Source organism: Chlamydotis macqueenii, chromosome 1, assembly GCF_036417535.1.
Source record: "Chlamydotis macqueenii isolate bChlMac1 chromosome 1, bChlMac1.mat, whole genome shotgun sequence".
Classification (NCBI taxonomy): domain Eukaryota; kingdom Metazoa; phylum Chordata; class Aves; order Otidiformes; family Otididae; genus Chlamydotis; species Chlamydotis macqueenii.
The window spans coordinates 131,173,992-131,199,092 of record NC_141556.1 but is presented as its reverse complement, the minus strand read 5'-3'; the positions used below and the strand labels follow the sequence as shown (position 1 = coordinate 131,199,092).

General features: G+C 39.4%; 1 protein-coding gene across 1 annotated transcript in view; it reads left to right on the top strand.

Annotated features, from left to right (window-relative positions):
* Positions 1–25,101, top strand: part of SMS (spermine synthase) — a 52,376-nt gene that overhangs the window by 1,128 nt on the left and 26,147 nt on the right. The window contains exon 2 of the mRNA XM_086767139.1: positions 16,221–16,341. Within this exon, the coding sequence (XP_086623265.1) occupies positions 16,221–16,341 (121 nt within the window). The remainder of the gene's footprint in view (positions 1–16,220; positions 16,342–25,101) is intronic.

The following is a 25,101-nucleotide window of genomic DNA, read 5'->3' as shown; positions in this document are numbered from 1 at the left end:
CCCTTCCCGGGGTCCTTCTGACCCCCTGTGTCGTCCCCTTTTTATTTTCTTTTGGAGGAAAGGAGCTGTGAAGGCAGTTTCCCGCGTCTACAGATAAAAAATCTATCAGTAGCTTGATTTGAGAGAGAGGTTCCTGACCCTAGGGGCTCTGCTGCGTGCTGTGCCCTTTGTGACGTTGCTGTGTTTGCACATCGGAGAGCCAGGAGCGGAGAAGGGTGAAGGTATCAGTGGAGTTGTTCCCAAACAGTGTGCTCCAGGATATTCTGCTGTGTTTCACAGTGAAAGTTTTCCAGTTTCCATTTTACAGTTAGATTTTTATGGTGCAGCTTAGCCGCTCTTGACGGTGACCTAATGGCGAACGAGGTAGTCCTGCCATTTTCCTTGCACCTTGTGCTTGACTGATCTAGCATGAGCAGAATCGGGGAGCTAAACCAGTCCAAAAGCAGGTGTTTTTTTTTTTTTTTTTTGTGGATACCACACAGCCACTGCAATAACCTCTTTGCCTGATTAGATCCCCTATCATGGGTTGAAGGTAACTGACTTCTGTAGAAGAGTCAGATTTGACAGGAAAGAAAGTATTATTGAAAATAAACTACAGTTACTTTATCTGCTCTATGGTATAAAAACTATGCCGTTAGTTGAATACTGTGATAAAGATCTGAAGTATTGTCTTGCTTTGAGGCAGGTTTTCTATTCCATTTCCTCTTACTTTCAAAGGCAATGTTTGGATCTTTCTCCAGTTAGGATGGATGTGCCTAAATGGGGGTGGGGGGGATGAACCAACTGTGGAAATGTTGCTGTGTAGATCAAAGGAGGGAAGAAGCATTTTTTCACTCGTTCATTTCGGCACTGGAGACATCTTTAGTGAGATGTGAAGAACTTTTTTCCACCCATGACAGCTCTGAAGTCGGCTTGTACTTTTCATTTGGAGTTTTTCCCCTCAACTAGTGCTTATGGCCCAAAGCATAGAGCTCTCTATAGAAGGAAAATTGGTGACTCTGTGTTTGTAGCTTGTGTTAAAGGGATTAAAGTTTAATGCTGAATCATGGATCATCAATTAGTTGAGGTTTTTACTGTAAGTTACATGGACAACAGAACTTCTGAATGTAGTTTTGGACCTTCTGATCTTGTGAAGATAACAGAATGGCTCTACATCTCACCTGAAACTGTTGCGTCTTTGTTTTTATTCTGGAGAACGCAAAATCTGTTGACTTCTTGGTAAATGCACATTTGTTATTTTTCAAAACATAAGTTGTGTCTTCAATTTTTGACAAATATGCATTTTTGGCAGGTATTAATATAGCTGTTAAATTTGCCAGCTTATAGGAAGGCAAGACTTCAGATTAAGAAAGCAAATCTGTTCAATAGTTTGTGTTTCATTGCAATGTATCTTGCAATAACGTACATGATTATAGTGTCTATTTCTTTAAGAAACTGCTTATATATGAGAGTTGTTATACATGGTTGATTAAATAATTTGAATATGATTCTCAGTGTCCATGTTTAACACAGTAGCTATCCAATGTTCTCCTAATGCTGAAGGGAGGAAAGGCTTCACTGTTATTGTCCAGAATCAAGACTGAATGTGGCTGTAAAGGATGGGATAGTGTTTCTAAGATGTTAACATTTTTCTGGGATCTGCTTGTTTCTTTGAGCTCTGATTGTGTGTGGCTTGTCTTCATCCTCAGTCTCTTGAGGATTGCTTCTGTAAGGTTGATGTTTGGAGGTATTGAGAGATGCCAGCAGTGTCAGGGAAAACATGAGTGTAGGGAGTTTAAAGAAGAGAAAACTAGTCCTTTTCTGTTGGCTTGAGATAAGGGGAGGGGCAGGGAACACAACACTATCATGGGAATGGGGCTGTGTGGGATCAGTAAAACCAGGTACCTCTACTAAAAGCTGTCAGTTGTTGTCAAACTTTCCAATTTTTCCAAAGTACTACAAAATCTAAAAATTAGTCAAAAGAAAAACGGCTCTTTTGTCTGTCTTCATAACTGTACCTCCTCTAGATAGGCATCTTCTGTCAGTTTTTAAAAATAATAGGCAGATATCAGCAGTGCTGAATCTTTGATAGCTGAATAACGTAACCTGACTTTCTGTGAGAATCTCCTTAAGAGCTGATTAAAGTAGCAACTGTAGAGCTCAGTCCTTTGAGCAGGAATGTCTTGCTTGTCTGTGACCTATGAGATAAAACAGGCAACTTCAGCAGGCAGGCAGCATAGTGTTCCCTATCCTAAAATACAAGAATAGTGCTTTAATAAAACCTTTATTTGTGAAAATGGACACAGATTGCTCACCTTCCTTGGTCGAGGCATACGAGGTTTTAGTAATGCCTCTTACTTCTGAGCTAATGACTTTTTTTATTAGTCAATCAAAAATTAGGAATTTGAAACTCCTCAAGTTATTTAGTTTAAATACTTTATTATGGAAGTATGTAGATACTTGATGCCTTATACCTTTACAGAATTGAGTTCAGATTACTGTATGTTGTAAATCTGCTCATACATAAGTGTTTCCATCCATGCATCAGTCTTTTCATATAAGCTTAGTTTTCTTGGTTATTGAGTATTGAAATGATTAATGTTCTTAGAATTTCTTTAATGGTGCATGTGGAGATAATATGGGGCCTCTCTTGAGATTTGGTTGTCTGCTTGCTTCAGAAAGTTGCTTTGGAAAGGTAAGAACTTGTTGGAAAACTAGTTTTAACTGTTTTAAAGTTTACAGTTTGGATTGTTGCTGGGGGGAATTACACAGTTCATAGTACAGCTGTGCAAACAGTTGTACTGTCAGTATTCGGGGCCAGGGCACAAATGAGTGAGCTGGAGGAGGCGAGCAGTGATTACCTGAACTTAACACAGTAACAGAAATTTTTATCAAACTGTTGTGTGAATTAGAATTAAGCACACAATGGGAATGCCAGGGCTGTTTTTAAGGAAAAGAGTATGTGGACATGCACATGGTCTGAACTTCAAATAAATGAGGCTGAGCCTCCTCTTTAAGCCCTTTGTCAGTGGCTTTGTTCTTGTCTGCAGGGGCCACTGCTCAATTCTGACACGGCATGTGAGGGAAAAACTTGGTGAGAAAATCAAGCGTGTCATCAGTAGGAATATGTAAATAAAAAATGGCTAAAGGCTGCAGTACTTATGTCTAACTGTTGGTTGTAGACGATACATTAAGAGAGATTCTTTACTAATAAATCATGTGAAAGAAATCTAACTGGAGTCATATATTGGATTTGACTTGCAAAAAGTGTGTTCTACTTTGGTTAACGTTTTGCTGCATAACTGCACTTACTGGAGATAAAGTTGATTTACAAAATTTTTTTTTTGGAAGTTTTCTCAAGGGGAGGTGTTAACCTCTTTAGAAGTTAGTTAAAATGTCTCTGAAGCATCCATTACAATGCAAGAAAGTGCTATTAACTCTACTGGCAATCTTGTATCTTAGGCTCCTGACACATTTTTAGGCAGACAGGCATGCTGTCAGGTGAAGCTTTAGTATACAGTCAAGGGTGTAAAGATGTAAATAACTCTCACATCACTTTTTTTTTTTGTTACTTACATCACTGGAGTAATAACTAACTGGTCATACATGTTGTGTTCTGAAAGAGTCTTGATTGTAAGATATTCTCAGTTACTCTACTAAATGTTCTTTCAGTATTGAAGTTTTTACTTAGGCTATCAAATTGTTAAATATTTGAATTGCATGCAGTTAAGCTAATATTTTCATTCATGGCTTTGTTTTGATTGGAAGTCTTAATGCTTTTCAGAGTAGGACCATAGTTTCATGTACTTGTTCTTGACTGTGCTGATCTAAACTTTTGGAGGACAAAAAGAGTTGGCGAGGCTTTGTTTAGTTGTGCATCCCTTTGGAGCCTTGTAGATGAGTTTGCTTACTTTTAAGGACTAATTAAAAAAATGCAATTCTGAAAAAGGAGGTGTTTAAGAGCACTAAATGATGAGGAGGGGTGCTGTAATGGCTGGCTATTCCTCTCTACCATCTCTGAAACCTCTATCTGAATTTCTACCCATGAAAACTCTACAGTTCAGCTGCTTGCTTTTGTTTAAGCTGCATTCTGCTGTAGTGAAGACAGCTTGGAATGGGTGCTGATTTGGTTTAATAAGCAGATAATCGGTAGTTTTAGCTGTTGAGTCATGGTTCATCCCACACTGTGTGGGAAGTACCAGAGAAAGCAGGAGGAGGTGACTGGCATTAAAAAACTGGTATCTCTTGCAGAGTTTTTCCACAAGTCAGAATCTTGTGTATGAAGGAGAGGCTTAAACTAATACTAAATGTTTGTCAGTTTAAGATGATAAATTAAAAACTCATCAATAAAACTTCTGAGCACTTGGCTGTATATAGAGTTATTTTAAAATTAATATTCTCTGCAATGGGTGTTTTTGTTGCCTAATGTACTAGAGATGTTAGGGTTTTGTTTTTCTTGAGACAGATTCTGCTTCTATCACTAGAGCTGTCTGCAGTTAGCAGTAAAAACACATTAAGTATATTTGAACTTATTGTGGGGAGAATGTAATCTCTAAGCCTTGTAGCTCAATTTGACTGGTTCTGTCAAGTATTGGGTTGTCTGAAGTGCTGAAACGTATGATTACAGTGATAACATGGATGATATGCTTATTTATTTTCTTTAACATATGGATTTATGGTATGTTATAAAAATTTGCTAACTCCTTGACTGTGATCTGTATGTGAAGACCATATAAATAATGATTAAACAAGACTCAAGTAAATACCTCTGGAGCTTGCAAAGCTGTTATCAACTTTGGCTAAAGGTGTGTTTGCAGGTAGCTTGCAGCTGCAGTTCAGGAATGGGTCTGTATTAGTTGTGCTCTCTTAGCAGCCTCTGAGTGGAGTGGGTTCAGCCTGTGCTCTTGGCAGGGCTGTTTTGAGCTGAGCCCTGCAGGTCTTGCAGTCTAGTTCTGACAGGCCTGGACCAAGAACTGGTTTGCTATGTGTCAGAGCACAAATGGGGCTTGTCAGGAGGTGTTAATACAGGAATTAATAGCTTTCCATTTTTAGCAGTAAAGACTCTTGTGAACTCCTTCCCTGCTTTTGTTGGTTTCCAGTTTTGAAGATTAAAATGCTTTATGGATGGTACTCTGAAAATATAATTATCTGGTTATCCGCTGTGATGTCAAGTGCTCAATGACTGCTTGCTCAGACATGAAGGAACTGTTGCCTGCAAAAGTGGAGGTTAACAGTGTGGGAGATGTTTTCCATAAGGGTCTGGTTTGAGGCTATGGAACAAATTGCTACAGGAAATAGACTACTTTTGACACATTGGTATTTCCCATTTTGTGTACACTTCTCTGACTGTGCCTTTTAATAGCAAAATCCTTGGAAGGAGAGAAAAGTACATGTGACAAATACTAATCACTTTGCTTAATACGTTTCTAGAAGATGGTCAGGTACCAGGTGATGAAAGTGGCTTGAGAGATGTAAGTGAACAGGAGAGCTGGTATTATTTGGGCATGCTGAAGTTCTATTACAGAGTAATTTTCTTTTTTTTTTTTTTTTTTTTGATAGAAGGGTTACAGATGTTTCAATAGGTTATAGTATTTAAAATGTGAACAGTCCTTACAAGCCAGTTGATGGACTTCAGTTTATGCATTGCTAGGAGAGACAAATTAAGTTAGTGGAGCTGAGGCATCAAAACCACGTTTGTTATGTTAAGGCTCAAGCTGCACATTTTTGAAGTAAGTTTTCCGAGTACATAAATACTCTGTGTAGAGGTGGTGAGAATGTTCATTTGCAAATGCCTTTGGTTTACCTCTTTGTCTACTGCTCAACTCTAACTTCTTGCAACACTTCATCCCAACAGATAAGTGAAGTGCTCTTTCCATAGCAAAATTAGACTTGACCAAGCAGCAAGTCTGGAAGAGTCTGTTGTAGGACTTAGATGTTTAAAATGTAAAGGATAACTGTAGGTTGTCCAGAGCAGTGTGGCAAATATTTCACTGACATGTGAAATAAGCAAATATTGCTGCTGTATTAAACAGTGTATTTGTATGATGTGGAAAACCTATAATAATCTTAGAGGGGAGGGAGCAATTAGGGAAAGGAAAAAAGTTTAAAAGGATTTTTTTCTTAACTAAACTTTTATGTGATCATTAAATGGCAATGTGACTTACAGAATGTCAGCCACTGTTAGTTGTGGAGACCTATAAATGGTTTTTCTTCTTCCAGAGTTATTGGAAAGTGGCAGGACTTCTGGAATGGTGCACAACAGCTCACCGGAAGATCTGCATTTAAAAAGTTGTTGTTAACCATAATAGGGTGTCACATCATAACTAGCTACAATTAGATGCCACATATAAGAAATAAACTTTCAAAGCATATGTTGTAAAAATGTAGAAATAAATAATTTGTAAATGTCAAAGTGAATGGGGGAGACTTTTAAAACATTCTTTAACTCTGCATGTGATTACTGTGAAAGGTATTGTAACCTGACAGTTCGCTGCGTTTATCCTCTTTCTGCCTTTGTTTCTGAGGGAGTAGTGTACTTATATACCTTCTCCTTCAGAGTAGTCCTGGCTATCAGAATTTGGCATGCTTGATGTCATCTTTTTTCTTTTGTCTTGTGCAGTGTTCTTGTAGGACTCACCCAAGGTAAGTGTAAAACATTCCTCTAATAGCCGGTTGAAAATGGACCCTCAAGTGCTCCCAGCAGCAATGAGTGGCTTCTAAAAGTTTTGCCAAAAGATTACAAGGAAAAAAACCCTCTATAGGTCCCTATGATGTGTTCTTTTTAAGCTTCACTAGTGTTGTGATGCAGGAGTCATCAGGAGTAAGCCTTCAGGTGCTGAAGAATCCACAGGCAAGAGCACTATTTGTACAGTAAATAAGCCAGAAAGTTTACTTGCAGTGCTTGATTTCCTAAGCAACTCCTTAGTCATATCAGAGATGATAATCAAATACTTATGCAAATAAAATCAAGGTAGATTCTGGAAGGTGATCCTTTGTCTTCATTCTTTCCTTTCAAGTAGTTTTAGATTCAGACATGCCGCAAGTGTTTTAACCTTGACTTTGCTGGCTCTGCTGTAGTCAGCTACAGTTAGAGTGAAAGGTTTCTTTTCCTGTCTCTGGGTATCTTATTAATGATACTCATAATAATTGAGCTCTCTTGTAGGGCCAGTTGCCATGTTTGCTTACATGTTTGCACTGGTATGGATTTTCAGAGATAGTTCTGTGAATGATGCATTCTGGCTTCTTCAGGTAATAACTCTGCAGGAGATACGGCATAATGCAGAAGCGACCTATACCTGCTGTCCTGCTGAATCCTGGCTGGTGCTCCTTGTCTAACAAATGAGTAGGGATTCTGGGTGGCAGAATTTTGAAGACTCGTAAATACTTTTACTACTACTTTTTTACTACTACTACATGTAGTAAAAGTGTAATAATAAAGCTGAGCTGCTTCATTTAAGTAATCTGTTTCAAGGCTTCTTTCATCTGTCGTCGTAACAGAATAAAATCATCTGTACACGAGTGCGTGGCTGTACGTGTAACAGTCCCCCAGACAGACTTAAGTCTGCAACCCATCAGTAGAATTTTTCCTTTCTGAGTTCTCTTAAAATACAAAATGCCTTCAGTAAGGCTCTCATCTTCTCCCAGAAGTCAAGAATATATTAATTGAGAAGTCAGTCTGTGAGCTGACAGGGGTGGGGCAGGGGGAAATGTGGTCCATGGTTGTAAAATTTACTAATAAACACTTTAATGTTCACAACTAAACTAAAGTTTGTCTTCAAGCGTAAATGAGCTCTAAATTGGTAGCAAATGCTTCTGCTGGTTCTTTCATTATGTATCTTGTGGTGATGAGTCTTCATTTGTGCTTGAAAAGACTTGCTAGTCTCCCTAACTTCATATGTGCAATGTACTTGCTTTATTCAAGCAAGCAAATTATTAATTTAGATAACACCTATGTTGGCTTAGTGACCAGCTTTACATTAAAGCGTAATTATATTGATGTTTCACTTTGCAATTTGGCTCACCTGAAGGGTTGCTGTCCTGGTAAGGGGAGGAGAGTAAAACAGAGAAGTGTTTTGTGCAACTGGTACAATCTGTTTCTTAGTCTGCTCTTTTTCCCCCTTTATTCTCTGCTGTACTCTCTACCAAGGTTACATTCCTCTGCTGTATTCCAAAAGTACTGAACAGCATGGTTATTAACACACAACTGTGAAATGGATATAGAATGACCAATACTGCCAGGAATGTGGCATTCACTTAGAGAAAGAATGACAAAAAAGTAGTTGTATACTTGAACCCCTTTTACAGTAATAGTGCTCTGCTTTTGCTGAGGTTTGATGTGCAGAAGATGTCATGTTAGAGTAAGAAAAGCTCCTTAATAAAGGATTTTTATTTCTTAAAGCATTTGTACGAGAGATCCTATGTGATGAGGAATAAAACTGCCAACCTTGTTACCATTCTTTGCTTCCTCGTTTAAATGAAGTGTTTGAAAATTCATGGGAGACTGAGATAGAGTCGGAATGCTGTGATGTAGTGTAATAAACCTTATGTTCTGCTCTCACTGATTTCAATTACACTCCATGTTGTGGTGTTTTGAATGTACTAAAATAATCAATTCTTGTAACTGCATTATCTGTCCTTGTAGAATTCACTATTTAACCTTTACAAAAATAAGTTTTTTGTCTTAAAGATGAGATAGAAATTAAATGGAAGGCTTTCACTGTCAGCATTTAAAAGCCAATACCACATCACTTCTGCTGTAGCATGGAGCCGAACCTGCTGCTGTTCTCATGTGTTGAATTTCAAATTATAAGATACCTTACAAAATTGACCTTGTAGTTAAGATCATGGCTGTTGTATGTAACACTGTTTCAGATGAGCCTTACTCTGTGTATGTGCTTACTGATGGTACTCTGAGATGTGATTGTACCATTATTCTACAATTTGGTAATAGGTGTTTTAAACGTCATAATCCAGTAACTGAAATTTTATGTCTCCTTGAAGCGCAAACGGTAAGGCTTAAGCCTCACTGATGTTGGAGCTTATTTTTATTGAGGTTGAGGTTACAGAAAACTTCAGGAACTTCAGATTCACAAAACATGTGATATTCAATACACAAGATCACTTCTGGTTTTATATGTACAGTAAACGAAATTTTTGATTGTCCCAATACAAGAAATTAAATAGAGGAAAGGTGAAGGAGTAACTTATTTAATCTATTTTTTTTCCATTATAGAAGGGGATGGAGCTGATAGACCTATAGCTGAAAACTTAAGGTTTTATGTAGAGTTTTCCCTTAAAGGTAATAAGTCCTTAGTCTGCTTTTGTGAAAGAACTGAAAAAGAAAAATCTCTGTGTCAAAACTCAAAGGAGATAGTGGGAAAAGGTGATTTTATGTTACTGACTTCTTAATAACATAAGGTGTAAGCAGACTGTATCTCTGGGAATGATGTTTTTGTTTTCACATTCCCTTTGAACTGCTTGCAGAAGTTGAAGCACAACTATTCCTGTTCACTGTCCATACAGTTGCTTTTGACTGAATTCTTGCTTAATGTTTTAAGTAATAACTTACTGATTGTGTACCTCAAAACTCAATTTTTATTGTTGTATAGGAAGGAAAAAGGGGCTATGTTGCTCTTTTCTCTTTACGTTAATGTTGGGGATTTGGAGTAAGCTTTAAGGTATTTATTACTCCATAAATGTGAGACATGACTTTATGAGCTACCTTTAAAAAAAAAAAAACAAACGTGAGAAGTCCCCATCTATTTTGTGTTACTTTAGTCACTGTTACTACTAAAGTTATAGTAGTGTTCTTGAAACTGCAAGGAAAAGTTCTGCTTTTTAAAGATGGTATTAGGAAAATTGAAATATCTGTTCTTTTCTCCCCTTGCATTCCTTTGAATCTCTTCTTCCACAGACCTCGTTCTGATGAGTGGCAGAGGGAAGATAAGTCAAGTTTGGGAGACTCCTGTGTGGGGGGGAGATGAGGGAAGAAGGTAGGTGTCAAGTGTGGAAGGTGTATGGTACTCTACACAGGACCAGGTTCCTTGTAGATGTGTGAGACTGTAGTGATTCTCTCGGGGCACCTGAGTGAAGAATCTGAGACCGAAAGGAAATCGGTTATTGCTCCTATCTTCAAAAGAGAAAGAAGGAAGATCCAGGGAGCTATAGGCCAGTCAACTTTATCTTGATACTTGGGAAAGTCGTGGAGTAAATAATCTTGGAAACTATTTGCAAACCTGTAGGCTTTCAACACTGTTTCCAGTAACATCTTCATGGGGAAAGTGGTGAAGTATAGAGTAGAGAAATCCAGTGAAGTAGATTGAAGACTGAACTACTGAGCCTAAGCAATTGTGATCAGCAACAAAAAGTCCACCTGGAGGCCAGTCAGTGGTAGTATACTCAAGGAGGGGTAGATAGTGGGGGTGATGCACTTTTAATATCTCTGTTAGTGACCTGGACATTGGAACGGAGCACATCCTCAGCAGGCTTGCAGATGACACAAGACTAGGAGGAGTGATTGCACTGTAGGCACTCCTGGGCTACAGGAACCCGAAGAAGTTCACCTAAAAGAACTACCAGGCCTTATGTTTGGGAAAAAATGACCCTGTGCACAAGTACAGGCTAAGAACAGCTTTGCTTTCAGCTTGGTGATCCTTCCCTTCAACTCGGCCTCAGTGAGGCATATCTGAAGTGCTGGGTCTAGTGCTGGGCTCCCCAGTGCGTGTTGATCCTACTGGAGTGGGCCCAACGTAGGGCTGTGAGCCTCATTAAAGGACTGGAGCATCTGTCATACAAAGAGAGGCTGGATGAGCTGGGACTGCTCAGCCTGGAGTAAAGAAAGCTCAGGGGTTCTTACCTGTATAGAATCATAGAATCATTTAGGTTGGAAAAGAACCTTAAGATCTAGTGCAACTGTTGATGTAACACTACTGAGTCCACCACTAAACCATGTCCCTGATAAATGCTATGCCAAATAATATATATATATATATATATATATATATAAATATAAATAAAATACCTGATGGGGAAAGTGGAGAAGATGGAGCTAGACTTCACTCGGTGCCTTCTGTGACAGGTCCGGAGGCAGTGGGCGCAAGCTGAACCATATGAAACTTTGTCTGAACATAAGAAAACACTTGTCATTGTGATGATGCTTGAACACTGGAACAGATTACTCACAGAAGCAGCGGAGTCTCAGTCTGTGGAGACAGCAAAGACCTTACTGCTTGTGGCCCTAAGCAACCTGTTCTCATTGAGCCTTCTCTAAGAAGGATGTTGGATGAGACAATCTCCAGAGGTCCCTTCCAACCTCTGCTGTTCTTTGTTACCTGCCTTACCAGGCTGTGCCAGAGGGATGATCACAAAATTGACTTTATGTAGAAAAATCAAACCTCAGATGAACTACGAGCTTGCTTGGGGGATATGGTCACATCATTGACTTAAACACTTTTTCGCCCTTCCCTCTCCCTCCTTTTTATGTCAGCTCTAGTGCTTAAAATACATGTTGCAAGTTGGCTTTGGGTGCTTCCCACACCACCCCCTGCCCCTCCCCTAGTGTGTGAGTGTAAAGGAAAATGCAGGAATCGGGATGGAAGTTCTCTGGTGGCAGCACAGTTTTAGCTTGGCATTGGTCAACACAGGAAAACATCTGGAGTTCAGTCTCCAGTCTGATAATTCAGGGGAAAAGGTGACTGGTAGCTGTGGAGTGTGTGAGAAGGGACAGGGAAAAGGTGGATTGTATTTAACTTGTGCAGAACTGGAAGACATGAGGGGTGATTATTGAAAGAGGAATATAGAGTATTTAGCTGCATATAAGGGGAAAAACTACTACGCTTTCAGGAGTGCTGCAAATACGGCATTAAACACTTCTAGTGTCTGGCAGAGATTTGTTATCTCATGTGGATGTGTTTGTGTGTGTGTGTTTCTCTTGGCAATCTGAACTGATATAAAGGTGGTGGTAGCGCAGGGGAAGAAGAGGGTTGTGTTCTCCTGTTGGTAGCCGAGTATCTTTAATACTTTGATTCATGATTGTTTTATCTGTAATTTCTAAAAGGACACTTGGATGCACTGAGTGATTTATATTGACTGTGGTGATTACATGAATGTGTTGGTAAGTTCACACATTTTCCTGTTGTGGCACAGCATAGCTTGATTTTCCTGGATTCACTGTGTAACTGGAAGTCCTCAGAGTAGGTGTGTGGGGGACAAATTATGTGGAAACTTTTTAGGAAAAAGCAGCCTTCTACTCTTAACCTTCTGTAATACAGAATAATAAAGTGGAGTAAGTGCACAGGGAAACTTGGTGACCTGTTTTCTCATGGATGGGTGAATAGTAGATGACTATTTCTACCTGCTGCCCTTTTTTTTAAGCCTCATGCTTAAGCCTCATTGCTAAAAGCCAGCTGTTTTTCATTTACATCTGTTAACATGTCAGGCAAAAGCTAGCTCCTTTGTCCTGGGACTAAAGGGAAAAAAAGTGCCTAAAGAAAATCTAGGGCCTGTGAAATACATACACTAGAGCCTGAACTTTCTCCTTGCTCTGGATTTTAAAACTTACGAACACTTTGCTTGCTAAGTATTTCTGCAGCATGCTCCAAGTTCTGGAGTTTTTTCATGATCAGGATTGAGATACAACATTGGCACTGTGGAAAAATGCCTCAGACCAGGAGAGGAACCTCTGTACACCTATGGGCTTGCTGCCAGAGCAGTCAGGTGTGTCACTGCAGCAGGTTGAAGGCCCATCCTCTTGCTGCCCTGCTCTTCAACCGCCCCTGGGACTTCACCTGGCTAGAAATTAATCTCTCTTCTCAGGTGTGTTCCCTTCATCACTTCTACCTGACACCTTCCCACTTTGGCTCTGGATGTTTTCTTTTCCTGTGAGGTTTTTGAAGAATTGGAATTGACAGGGAGAGTGCCCATGTGTGAGAACTTCAGACTTGCACAAAACAATGACTAATATTGCAATGATTAATTTATACAGCTCCAAATTGAAATGATGTGCTAGTCATTCAGGTTGCTGTTTACTATTAGCGTATTCTGCATTTGTCTTCTAGTTTACACTAACTCTTTAATGTATTCTTAATAAAGCAGTTAACTTGATTTTTTTTTTTCCTTCACATTTCTCTATTGAAACTGTAGCTACCAAGGGAATAGTACATCAGAGATGCGGAAGCTTATCTAAGCAATTTCATGTGTCCTTTTGTTTTGGTTGTGTTACACTCTTGCTTGCTAGAGGAAATGATTCAAAATCAGAGTAAGAAAAACTGCAAGTCAGAAATCAGGTGAATATTTTCAAATGAGAGCTAAACTGTTCCCATAGCTTACTAAGATTTTGTCAATCCTCTGTTATGAGGAAGTCTTAAACCAGAATATTTTTAGAGATAGTAATCTGCTGTTGAGCCAGACTGAGCTCAGTGTTGGAGTATCTGGGTAAAACTAGCCACTGTTATGCATGAGGCCAGACTGAATACTTAGAGTAACTGAACTGTGAGCTGTGCTCCTGTTCACAGATCACTGTCAAATAATGCCTTCTTGCTGCTAAAACTTGAGAGGAACCTTTGCAACTGCTGCAAATCGTCTCTTCAGCTGTACTGGGATTCAAAAACTCTCTGACTTAACTGAGCATTAACTCTCTTGAGAAATATGTATCTCTCAAATCTTAAACAGTAGTTTTGTTTCTGTTCTGTGTAGAGTTGAAACTTTGGGCCTTTTAATTCCTTCTGGCAAATAATTATAGAATACTTTACAACAGTTTCATGCTTTGTAACCAGAGTTTGTTTCCTTTGTTCCTGAATAGCAAAACAAATTAATGACTACTTGAATTAACACTTTGATGTAGATTCAAAGGTATTCATACTGCTGTAATCACCATTGTTCTTTTTGCTTGTCAATGCTTGGTGTAGCATATCTGAGCTTGGAGTGAGGTGGTGGCAAGAGGATTTGGGTGAGAGATCCTGAGATTCCTGAAACTTCCTGATGCCTTCAGGCAACCGCTGATGCCTCAAACACTTTAAAAAAGAGTCTCCAACTTTGGAGAATTAATTAGCCCTCCAAGGCAAATCTTGTGTGGTGCAACCAAAAGGAGACCTGATGAAAGAGCATATTTTTGTTGTTTTAATTTCCTAAAGTTAATTGCATAATAAGAACAACTCAGTCAAGCTTGTGCCTGGCTGCTTAGCAAAGTAATACTGCTGAATGATGAGCAGCTTGTGAAGGATTAGTATGTTCATGTAGCAGAAAAATATCTGTGATTTGTCCTAGTCTTTGACAAGATGCACCTAGCAGGAACCCTTGAAGCTGTTGAAAGCAGCAGGTAGGCTAGATGTGGTATGAGCACTTAGTTTCTTCCAGAGTCTATTCTCCATCTTACTACTTCAGTATCTTGCTGGAGCTGCAGAAGTGAAGTGGTCTGGGGGTTAGTTGCATACAAGTTCAGTTTGAGTTTCTTGCTAATATACTGGTCTGGAAGGGGATGGCATGTATTCTTAAACTGAGTTCTTGTGTAATGTTGTGGTGGTGGTGACATAAAAAGTAAGAGAAGGAAAGGAGCCTGGGTTTTGTAAAACATAAGGCAGAAAGTAAGGAGTGGGGCAAGGAAGTAAATGCAAAGCAAGAAGAGGGGACCACATCTGAAGTGACAAAAATTTTCTGTGAATATGCTGGCTTTGGGGCAGTTGCTCCTATCCTCCCCAAAAAGAGTGCTGAAGCATGCCAGAAGCTGCAAGTTTAAAGTGAGCAGTGCGAGGTTCCCATCTCAGTGCAAAGCTGCAGAGACTGAACCAGTTTAAGAACTGTGGCTCTAATTATGGCCCGATTTCTCTTATGCTTTTAATGTCCCAGAAACATGTTGGCTTGATTGTTGACCCACTTACCTACTGCTGTAACAATAGTTAGGGGCAGATAAACTGTGTACTCTGAGTGTTAAGTATTCCTTACATCATGGTGGTACCTGACTGATGTTAGTTCCTGGTACAAATTATGTAACTTTGATAGGAGGGTATGGAAGGAAAAAAGCTTCATAGTGATAGTGGACTTTGTGTGGGGTGTTTCGTCAGTGAGGGTAACAATCCATCAGCAGTACTATCAACTGAGAATGGGCCAGCAGTTGAATCATTCACTGTTGTCCAATGTAACTTATTTTTCATTGGTTCTGCTTCCCCATAATTTGCACTATAGGGAGTTAGTGAGATGTAGAAAGTGAAGAGTAAGTATTTACCTTGGAATATGCATTCAGGATCAAATAGCATGAGCACTAAGAAGTAGGGCATTTCCATTTTTATTAAGTACCCATGGCAAGATACTGGGGAATTGCGTTGCACTTGACTTTGTGTTAAGGAAAATTAAAGTGAATGCTTGGTCTGTCATTCGGTTAAAACATAAAGGGATGCTTGAATCTGGACTTTACAGATGGGCAAACATACATTTCGAGTAATCAGGTTTTCAGCTTAGTCTACTGTGGAGTTGCATAGATATGACAGATGAGCTGAACTTTGTGATTTGCTTGATATAAATTTTTTTTTGTTCATTTGTTGGAAGCTTGTACAAATCAATAATATCCTGGAAACTACTGCTGAAAACATCTTCAAGCTGCCCTTACTGGCTTCCAAGGTATATGCATTTGGGGACAGGGAGTAAAACCAGAGTGACTTCTTTACTTATTTCCCGGTGAATTTTTATGTGTTTTTCTGAGTGAGAGGTCTTTTCTATAGCATAGCATCCATAGCTGTCCTGGATGTTATGAAAAAAGATGCTTCTGTAGAGCAGAGTGGATAGGATGGTCTGCCCTGTCTATTTTTCAATGCCTTTGAAAAAATCTTGAGCTGTAAGACAGGGTAACTCAGTTTCTTGTCAATGCTGTGGTTTCTTTCTGGCATTGTTGTTTGTGTATTTTTTGAGTGATTTAAACAGTAATTACATGATCAAGGACTTGGATTGTGGTAGTGTAGGTGACCAACAGTTGCCATAATAGTACTCTTATTACACCTGTTGTAGATAGACTTCTGTGCACAGAGGTGAAGGCTGATTTAAAAGAAAATTGTTTGAATCTCCATGCACTGAGGAATATCTCTGGGGATGAGGGGAAGGTGAGGAGGTACATTAAAGTTGCTGTTCACATGGAACTCAAAGAAAAGGTACTCCAGGCTGTCAGCAAAAACTGTTCTGGCTTTAAAAAAATAAAAGCAGAACTGATTTGAGTGGAAAATCCTTACTAATTATTTTTTTTTCTCTTAATCTTGCAGCTGATTGCAATGCCATTCTTAAAGCTCTACAGCCCATTTTTCAGGAGCAGGGAGTGACAGAAACAGTTCATAACTGGGAAGACCATGGCTACTTAGCAACCTACATTAAGAAAAATGGCAGGTGAGTGGATTTTCTTTTCCTATAAATTGTCCCCTTTGTCCTCCCTTACAAATCTTTTTCTCTCTGTATTGGATCTCCTTCTGGGATGCAGGCAGGGCAAACTGTTCTCTTAACAGCCTTGTGTATGAACTGACTAAAATGAAGCAGAATACTGTTGATCGTCTTGTCTGTTATCTTGCAGTTTGGATATCAGAACAGTTGAATTGATAAATCTGGGCTATATTGGTGCAGTAACATTGTATGGTGTCTTGATCTGAGGGGCAGTCCTTCCAGATGCAGGGCAGCTCAAGCTAGTGAAATATTTTTGTAATTCTTCTGAGGATTGAATATGCCTAAATACATTCAAGTCTAACCTTAGCATGTGAATGATGAAAAGTTTTCCTGTCTTGTTTGTGCTTTTGAACGCTATCATACACTTCTCAAGCAGCTACTGAAGTAACTAACAGCATGACAAGGGTCACTGGTGTCATTGGTGACACTCACATGAGCAGAAGCTGCTCGGGTACGCTGGTAAGCAAAACCACATTCACTTTATTTCCTGCAGTTGCCTTTCAGTGTCAGGGTTAGGTAATTACTGTATACGTTTATCTAGCATATTTATTAGTAACTACCATAGTTTTTTATTGCACTTCACTTTATTTGTTTCCAGTTATTCAGTTGTTTGTTCTTGACATCTATTGTGTCAGTCACTGTTTGTGTTCTTGAAATCAGTGTACTTCAGTGTACTTCATGACTGGTGTTAAGCTAAATAAGCTTTAATTTCGTGGCTCTCTTCTCCTGTCTGTCCTGTTAAGCAACTCATTTGGCCACATTGCTAACATATGAAAACTGCCGAAGGATTTTTAAGTTCTCTGTGTACTGAGAGACAGAACTAATATCTCTAGAAGGAAAAAAGGTGTTCCCAGGTGAATGTGTTGCCTGCTGAAATTTGTCTCTGTTTACTGTGCATGAATGTATTTGTATGTGCAGCTCTCTATATATATGTACTTTATATATAAAAGTAATGTAGACCAGCTGTGCTGGTAAACTTGTGGCCTGATTTAAGGTAACAGGCAAGCTGTCTGGTCCTATTATTTATTATCTTTCCTAGTCATGCTTCTGTTTTTAGTATATTTCAGTCAGCTTTTCAAATGTGACACTAGCTTCTTCAGATCAAAAGTATTTGTTTTTTGTACTTGAAGTGCATAGAAAAATGTTACTTGTCTGTTGTTTTTGTACAGTGTTTCTTAGTTTTTGTCTCTAGTTACATGTGCTTTTATAGTCTTTCTGAATAATTTGATCAAGATTTGAGTTCTGGATAACTTTGTTTCTGAGGTCAGTAAAAAGATAGCCAAGCTGATACTCTGATGCTGTCCTTCCTCTGTCTTGAGTTAAGCTTGTATTTAGTTCCCCCTAAAAAGGTAATACCAAGAATACATGCACTCTGAATGATTAGAAGGTAAAATAGCTAAAGGTAAAAAGGATGTACAATACTTAAAGGTTGGCTTTCTTTTGATTACGTGGCCTCATTTTGCTTTCCTGTATTTCCTTGAGCCTGAAAGTGACATGAGATGTGAATTCTCAAACTGGCTTTCCTCTTTGCAATGTCATTTGATCATTCCCATTAAGAAGACTGCCTCTTCTTAAGGAGCAGTTTCCAGAGTTAAATTGTCTTTTGACATGTTCTAGGAACTTCCTAGAAAATAATTCTCTGTTGTATAATTTCTCCAGGAGATAACTGAACTGGTGTCTGAGTAAGGTCCTCAAAACTCTAAATTTTAAAGTGTATAATCTGATTTCTTACTACACTGTCAACTGAAAATACCTGTTGCTGCAAATTCCACAGTCTTCCTCAAGTGCTAGAGTATAACAGTAATGAAAGTTTGAAGAGGAGAAAGCATGTAAAAGTTGATATGCCTGTGTAGGATAGATAGGGAGGAATTCATGGGAAAGAAAAACCTATATACAGTGCACTCATGGTAACAGAAGCAAGTTGATCAAGTTGCCAGTTTCCATGGTGTACTGGTTTCAGCAGGGATGGAGTTAATTTTCCTCTCAGTAGCTGGTGTGTTTTGGATTTCATTTGTGAAGAATGTTGATAAAACACCCTGATGATATGAGTTGCTAATGAGACCAAGGACGCTGTCCTGCTTTCCGAGTCTCTCATGTGCAGATGCAGGAAGCTGGGAGAAAGACAGACAGAATAATTGACCCAAACTGGCCAAAGAGTATTCCATGCCATAAACGTCATGCTCAGTATATAAGTGGGGGTTGGCCAGGGCAGGTATCTGCCATCCTGGCATCCATTCCTCTATCTTGTTTGCTGGCATAATTCCCTCTACCTTGCTCGCTCCCTTTTTGCTCCTTTTCTTGCTGCTCGGTTTCGTTTCTGTGCTTGGGACGGGCTGTATTGGTCATTGGGACATTGGGTGGTGAGAAAACATACATTGTTCACTTTGTATATATTAGTATCCTTATATTCTGTTATTGTTGTAGTTTTCCTTTATTTTAGTAAACTGTCTTCATCTCAACCCAGAAGTTTCCTTTGTTCCCAATTCTCTCCCTCATCTCGCTGGGGAGGGGGAGGGTGAGTGAGCAACTGTAACTCAAGCTAAACCATCACATGTGGTAAAGCAGAGAGCCCCTGTGGGGATATCCATGTTGCTCTGAGTATAGGCTTGGTAATTTAAATAAAATCTACCTCCAGACAGGGTTTTTTTTTTTTTAATGCTTTTCAGAAGTATCCTCAATTAGATAGCATGGTGGAGGAAGTAGGCAGAACGGGATGCTGTTTCCTGAAAGCCATGTGTAATAGATGAGCTTCAGCAGTTGCTGAGCATTCATACTAATTTCTCAATGGGTAATTTCCTGTATGTTTTTACTTTTGTTGATCTTGTGCTTTCCAGCAGCATGACACTTTAAATCAGCAGCTTTTCACTATGTTACTAAATACAACTTAAGCTTTTGCACCAGAGTGTGGTTCACAGTATTCTTACTGCTGTGGGAAGATGAAGATGGGGAGGTGGGCCTAGTGCCCTTCCTTCATGGAAAGAAAGGAGGATCTGTTAATGTTTGGTCTTGATTCTAGATACCTCTTGCAAGTGTTTGCTGTGCTAAGTGAAAGAGCTGGAGAGCTAGGGCAGTCAATTACTCAGACACTTAGACTGCTGCGGACTGCTGGCTTGCTTCCTGGATTTCTTCTTTAGGGCTACACCAACGGTTTGTCAGTTGACAGAGCCTTGGATTGGTTTGTTCCAGAGCCCTCTCCTAAAAGGCAGTGTTGGTGAGGCTGCACAACTTGGGCTGCTGCTGCTGTCATGCAGTTGTATTAAGTAATGAAGTAGCCTTACTTTTCTCACATCCAACCTTCATGCCATGCTCCATGCAATGCATATGGTCAGCTTGATGTAAAGTGGTTCCCTGGTGACTGTCACTTCAGATGCTTTGATATAGCAGCTGGTAAGTTGAGGGAGAAACCTACTGTCTTCAGGGCACAGGGAGAGCTGGGGGATAAGTGGTGTAAACATGGATGTGGCCTGCCTGTTCTTCAGCTCCTTGATCCCTCCAGACTGAGTGCAACCAGTTTAGTCAAGTAGCAGAGTTTTAGTTGAGTTTGGTTTTAATAGCAAATTACTTTTGTCAGCTTTATGTTGAATCGTGTAAAAGTGTTGTCAGTTCAAAATTACGTTTGCTAATGAAGGCTCTCAACCCTCATGGAATAAGTTCTCAAAGTTCTAATATAATACAGATCTGGAAACAGTTGAGCTTCTAAGAGAAGCTATCCAGGAGAGCATCCTAAACATAGTAAGGAATTGCAGTTTGTGATAAAGCCTCAAAACTAAAGAATGAAGAACAAGAATGTATGGAAGAGCTGAATTTTGAGAGGATCATTCATTTTGCAAGTGGATGTTTTCTTCTAGTGCAGTGTTAAATGTAAACTAATAAAGGATGGTTATTGCTTTCTTTGGGTATATTCATTGCTATCAGAACTCTGGTGCATACTGAATTTATCTTCCCTGGAAATTACTTGCTTTAGCTGGACAACTTATTGTCTGTAGTGGTGTTGGTTAAATTACTTTTCTGTGCTTTACCAGCTCCATTAAGCACCAAATTGGGGAACAGTAGCATGTGCTACTTCCTGTGAGTTTTGGGACCTCAGCAGTTTTGTTTTCTTGAGTTCACTTAGAAACAGCATATACTTTTTTAAGGCAGCCTTCCACAGTATATTTCTGTTAATGTCAGTTGATGTAGTTTCCATTAAGTGAAACAGATAAGGGAGTGAACACTTAAAAAACAATAGACTGGACAGTTTTAAAAAAAACAAAAAAACCCCAGCAAAACAGAAACATTTTATGAGTAGTAAGAATGAACTAGTGAACATACAGATGATTTGATATGAACTAAATAGGCTTTATTTTAAAACTATCAATTTCATGTCTGCATTTCAGAGACCTAAAATACCAGAAGATTTTTATGCTAATTAAAAAGTTTCTGACACAACTAGGAAGAAATTAGCTAGCGTATGAAGACTTTTACTTCCCTTGCAAAACAGTATACTTCTGGAAATGAAGTAGCTTGTAGAAAATAGCAGGACAAAAAAATTGTGATGGAGGGTAAGTATATCATGAGCAGTTTCTTGTAAGGATGTCTGGGTGTTATTGGGCACAAACGTTCCCCAGGATGAAAGATGCATGAGTTGGTGCTGTATGTCAGTAGGGGTTCTGTGAGTATGCACATACCAACACCTTTTTAACAAGCCAAAGGTGACTGAGCCATTCCAAGACAAAGACGTGTAGCTGATGTAACAAGCTGGGTACTAATCCCAAGAAAAAAATGTTTGGGATGAGATAGCAATATGTTGCTAAACAGTGTCTGCACTCCAAAGTCTGCAGAGATAACCCCCATAGCTTGCAGGGTGCCCCGTGCTACAGATTGTTGAGTTGTGGGTGCTGCTGTTGACAAAACTTTGTCTCTGACAAAGATACCATGTGAACAGCCCCGTGGAGGGCTGTGGTTGTTAAGCGAATTGGAGCTGATGTGGGGATTAAGCCATGCTTTCCTATTGTTATTACCAAAGCAACAGATCCCCATCCTCCTTTGTCTGAAGTTAAGCAAGCAAAAGTCACATGTGGCAACTCTACCTGGTCCATTTACTTTGTGATTTACTCTGACAAAGGACCTAATTGAGGGAAGTTCAGCTGAAAACATTTACTAATGGGGTTGTCAACACAAGGCTCTAGAGCTGGGCAGGAAATGGCTCACTTTAGCCACTCAAGTCCCTGTCTGTCGTGGTGGGAATGGATACACTCTAGGCTTTTCCAGCCCCCTTGCCCAAATGCTGTTTGGGGAACTGTAGCACGTGCAGGAGAGGAGCTCTGTCTCTGAACCTTGGGGGGCCCAGCAGCCTTGTTTTCCTGAGGTGTGTATTTTCAGATCACTTCCAGATTGCTGAGCAACAGTCTTTTACTGAAGTGTCACTTAGTCTAGCTTAGTCGAGGCAGTTAAAGACTGCATTCCCAACATTAGCTCATTTAATGTATATGGTACTCTGTACAGAGTCGTAGGGCACAGTATATCTTGACAGATTTAAAAATAAATTATTTAATAGATCTAGGATAAGGAGAAAGTCATTAAAGCTAATAATTGAAAACTGTTGTGTATCTTATCTGATTTAATAGCATCAGTGCTTGTGAGCAAGTACTCATTACATGCTGTGTACAGCTACCAGGGTTTTTCCTGACTTTTGTGTGTTTATTTTTCCTCATTTGTTATGTTCCATCTCAAAGTTCTTTAAAAACTCACAAAACCTGAAACTTAGAGTCACTATTTCTACAGTAGAAGACTCTTTCAGAAAAGCTTTGACTCCCATATACACGTGTCCATTTTTAGCTTCTGTTTGGTGGCTGAATTCTTGTTTAGAGAAGCGTAACTCCAGTGATGCCAGTGTACTGGCGTTTGACTTCACTGTTCACAACAGTGCAAGATTTACCCAGTTGAATTTATTTTAAATGTAACTGAGATGATGATGAGTATGTTAACACTATGAAGGGAGGGATGAGTTTTTTTACTTTTTTTTATATCAGCCTCTGCTAGCCATTCTGTATGGTATTCAGCATATTTCAAAGGAGCAGGATGAACATTCCTCAGCTCTTTGTTTTGTGCTAAAATGTAGTTTATGCATGGAGTTACCTAGAGTGTGAAAATGGGCTGAAGAGTTGGAAGCAGTTGGTAGGAATCAACAACAGTTTAGAACTGTTGCAGCTTTCATTGATTGGATTTCCTTATTTTGTGAAAAGAGAATGGGAATAATGGTATAGTCAAAAACTGGTTGCTTGAATCCCTAAGGTCCCGTAGGTACGTTGCATTTAAGATGAAAAGCATGAAAAAAAAAGACCATGCCTTATTGAAACAATGTTTGGATGACTTCTTTATTTTGGGATTTCCTAGCATAAGCAGGTTTTAGTTTCTGCCTTCATTATGAGTAATTTGACAGGTGGTGCTTTTATTGGCAAGCCATTTTTCAAATACTTGAACTATTCTATCTGTTCTATAGTGACTCCAAGTTAGTCTGTCAGCAGGTAAAAGCTTTGACAGGTGAAGAGGGACTTGCAGGTACCTGTCTATCTAGTTTTATTTGCTGGGTGTGGTGGTGGGGGAAATCCTTTCTGAAATGCATGAAATTGCAATGTTTCTTATTCCTCAGTACAAAGAACAAAGGTAGGATACACATTTTGGCTTGAAATGTTTTGATCTCTCTGCTTCCGGTTCTTTCTAAGTAAAGAGGATGCTCATCAGAAACCTCTGTTTCAAACTTGCTTTTTTGACTTGTGCAATAGGGATTTGTTTCTTAACATCTGAGGTTCCCTGTTATTCACGTGGCAAGATGTAGCGCTCAGCAGAATTGTTTCTGTAGCTGAGACTCTTTTGCACGCAAGCAGAAAAAGTTTGAGTACTGCCCTAGAAGACAAGGCAGGTTTGCTGGTGCAGTAACAAGTGGGGCCTTGTTACAGTGGGGGCCACTTTTCATGTGCAGATTTTGTTGCCTAATGGAAAGCAGAGGATCCCTCCTCACTGACCTTTTTTTCTCACTGCTTTTGTTGACAGTACATGTGAGCACATGCCAGAAGTGTCAGGTTTTTTATTTTGAAAACAGGAATTAAATTTTTCAGTAAGACAAGATGAAGGAGGGGAGACTTTGGAAAAAAAAGAAATGAAGTTTTCTTCGAGTTTTTTTCCTTCATTTGGATTGTAAAGTAATCTGATATATTTTCATAGGTAGAAAGCAGAAACTGTATTATTGTGGTTCTTGCAAACCCTCCCCCAAATATTATAAGAGCTGCTGCTGAAAACCTGTTTTCATGTGCATTCTGCCAAGCAGACAAGTGTGAAGTAACAAAAGCCAGCATAGCCTTTGCTGTCTGCTGATTGGAGCTAGTAAGTTTTTTGTGGGTTCAACCTTGGCCTGCTGCTGTTGCCTCAGTGCTGCTGGGCTGATTACTTTCCTGAATGTACACTTCTACTCTCAGCTGTGTGTTTAAATCCTTACAGGCATTTTAGCTTATTTTGGTTGTTAATTTCCAACCAAGTGACTTTAAACCAGAGTAGAACCAATCTGGATCTGTATCAGCTTCTTTAAGAACTTGGAATTTAATTCAAGGTTGTTTACCATAAATTAACTGTCTTGAGATTGCCAGCTAAATGCTCGGAACTTTAATTTTTGCCCCACTACACTGTTCCTGCCTGGTGCTCACCTTTCATCTCTCTCCCCCATGCAGGTGTCAGGATCCTGCCATTCTTTCTGTTAGAGGTAACAGTTGGACAAAGCGGATGATGATTCTGCAGTGCTACTGTCTCTGTATTCTAATGCTATTATATCACTTATAAGTCTGAAGTTATGTTGTTGTGCTTTTCAGAGCAACTCTTCTCTCTGCCTCTCCTTGCTTCTCACCCAAAAAAAAGACCCCGAAGCAAAGACAGTAACACTATGTACTGAGGAAATATTTCATGCAGTCACAGGGGAACTGAAGACAATGTCAGCTGTCAAATCTTATGACAGCTATGTGATTCTTGCAGGAAGGGAATTCAAAAGGGAACTCAAGTCGTGGGACAATAAATCTGTTGCTTATTTATGTAAATAGCAACCCTTGGAATGTGGGGAAAAAACTGATAAGTTTTTCTAACACTACAAATATTTCTGGCACTGTGCCAGAATAACAGTGCTGCCTGATGAACTGCAGATACTAATTTCTGTCTGTAGTGTCACAGCTCTGAGGGCCTGGAGCAGGTCTGTTGACTTCACCAGAAAAGTCCCTTTTCTATGTGACTGGTTGCATCCAGGCCTGCTCGAGTGACTAGTGTTTCTGTCTGGTGAGCTCTGTTCTTTTGTCTTAATTTTTTTTTAATGAGATAATATCCTGGAGTCTTGTGATGAAACTGTTTGTTCTTACGCTTATGCCTGACTTCTTTTTCCTTGCATGTTAGGCCCGTTACAAAATAAGCCCTGGCTGATGTGGAAATCATAAACAGAGTCTTGGTAGAGTTTTCTCCAGAGCTATCCTTTGCAGTAGCTGTTCCCTCTGTGCTGAGTAACAAGAGACTCTAGGAGAAACACACAAGTAATTTGAGTCCCTTTGGTTCAAGGTATTGTAAGGTCACAGAGAAGTATTCAAAAGCTCTGAAACCCCGTAGAGACTAGAGGGATGGAAGTGTGTATGTCCTCGTCTCTTCTTTTTATTGTTTAATGGTCTTGTTTGTCTTAGTGGTACTGATGGGACCATCACT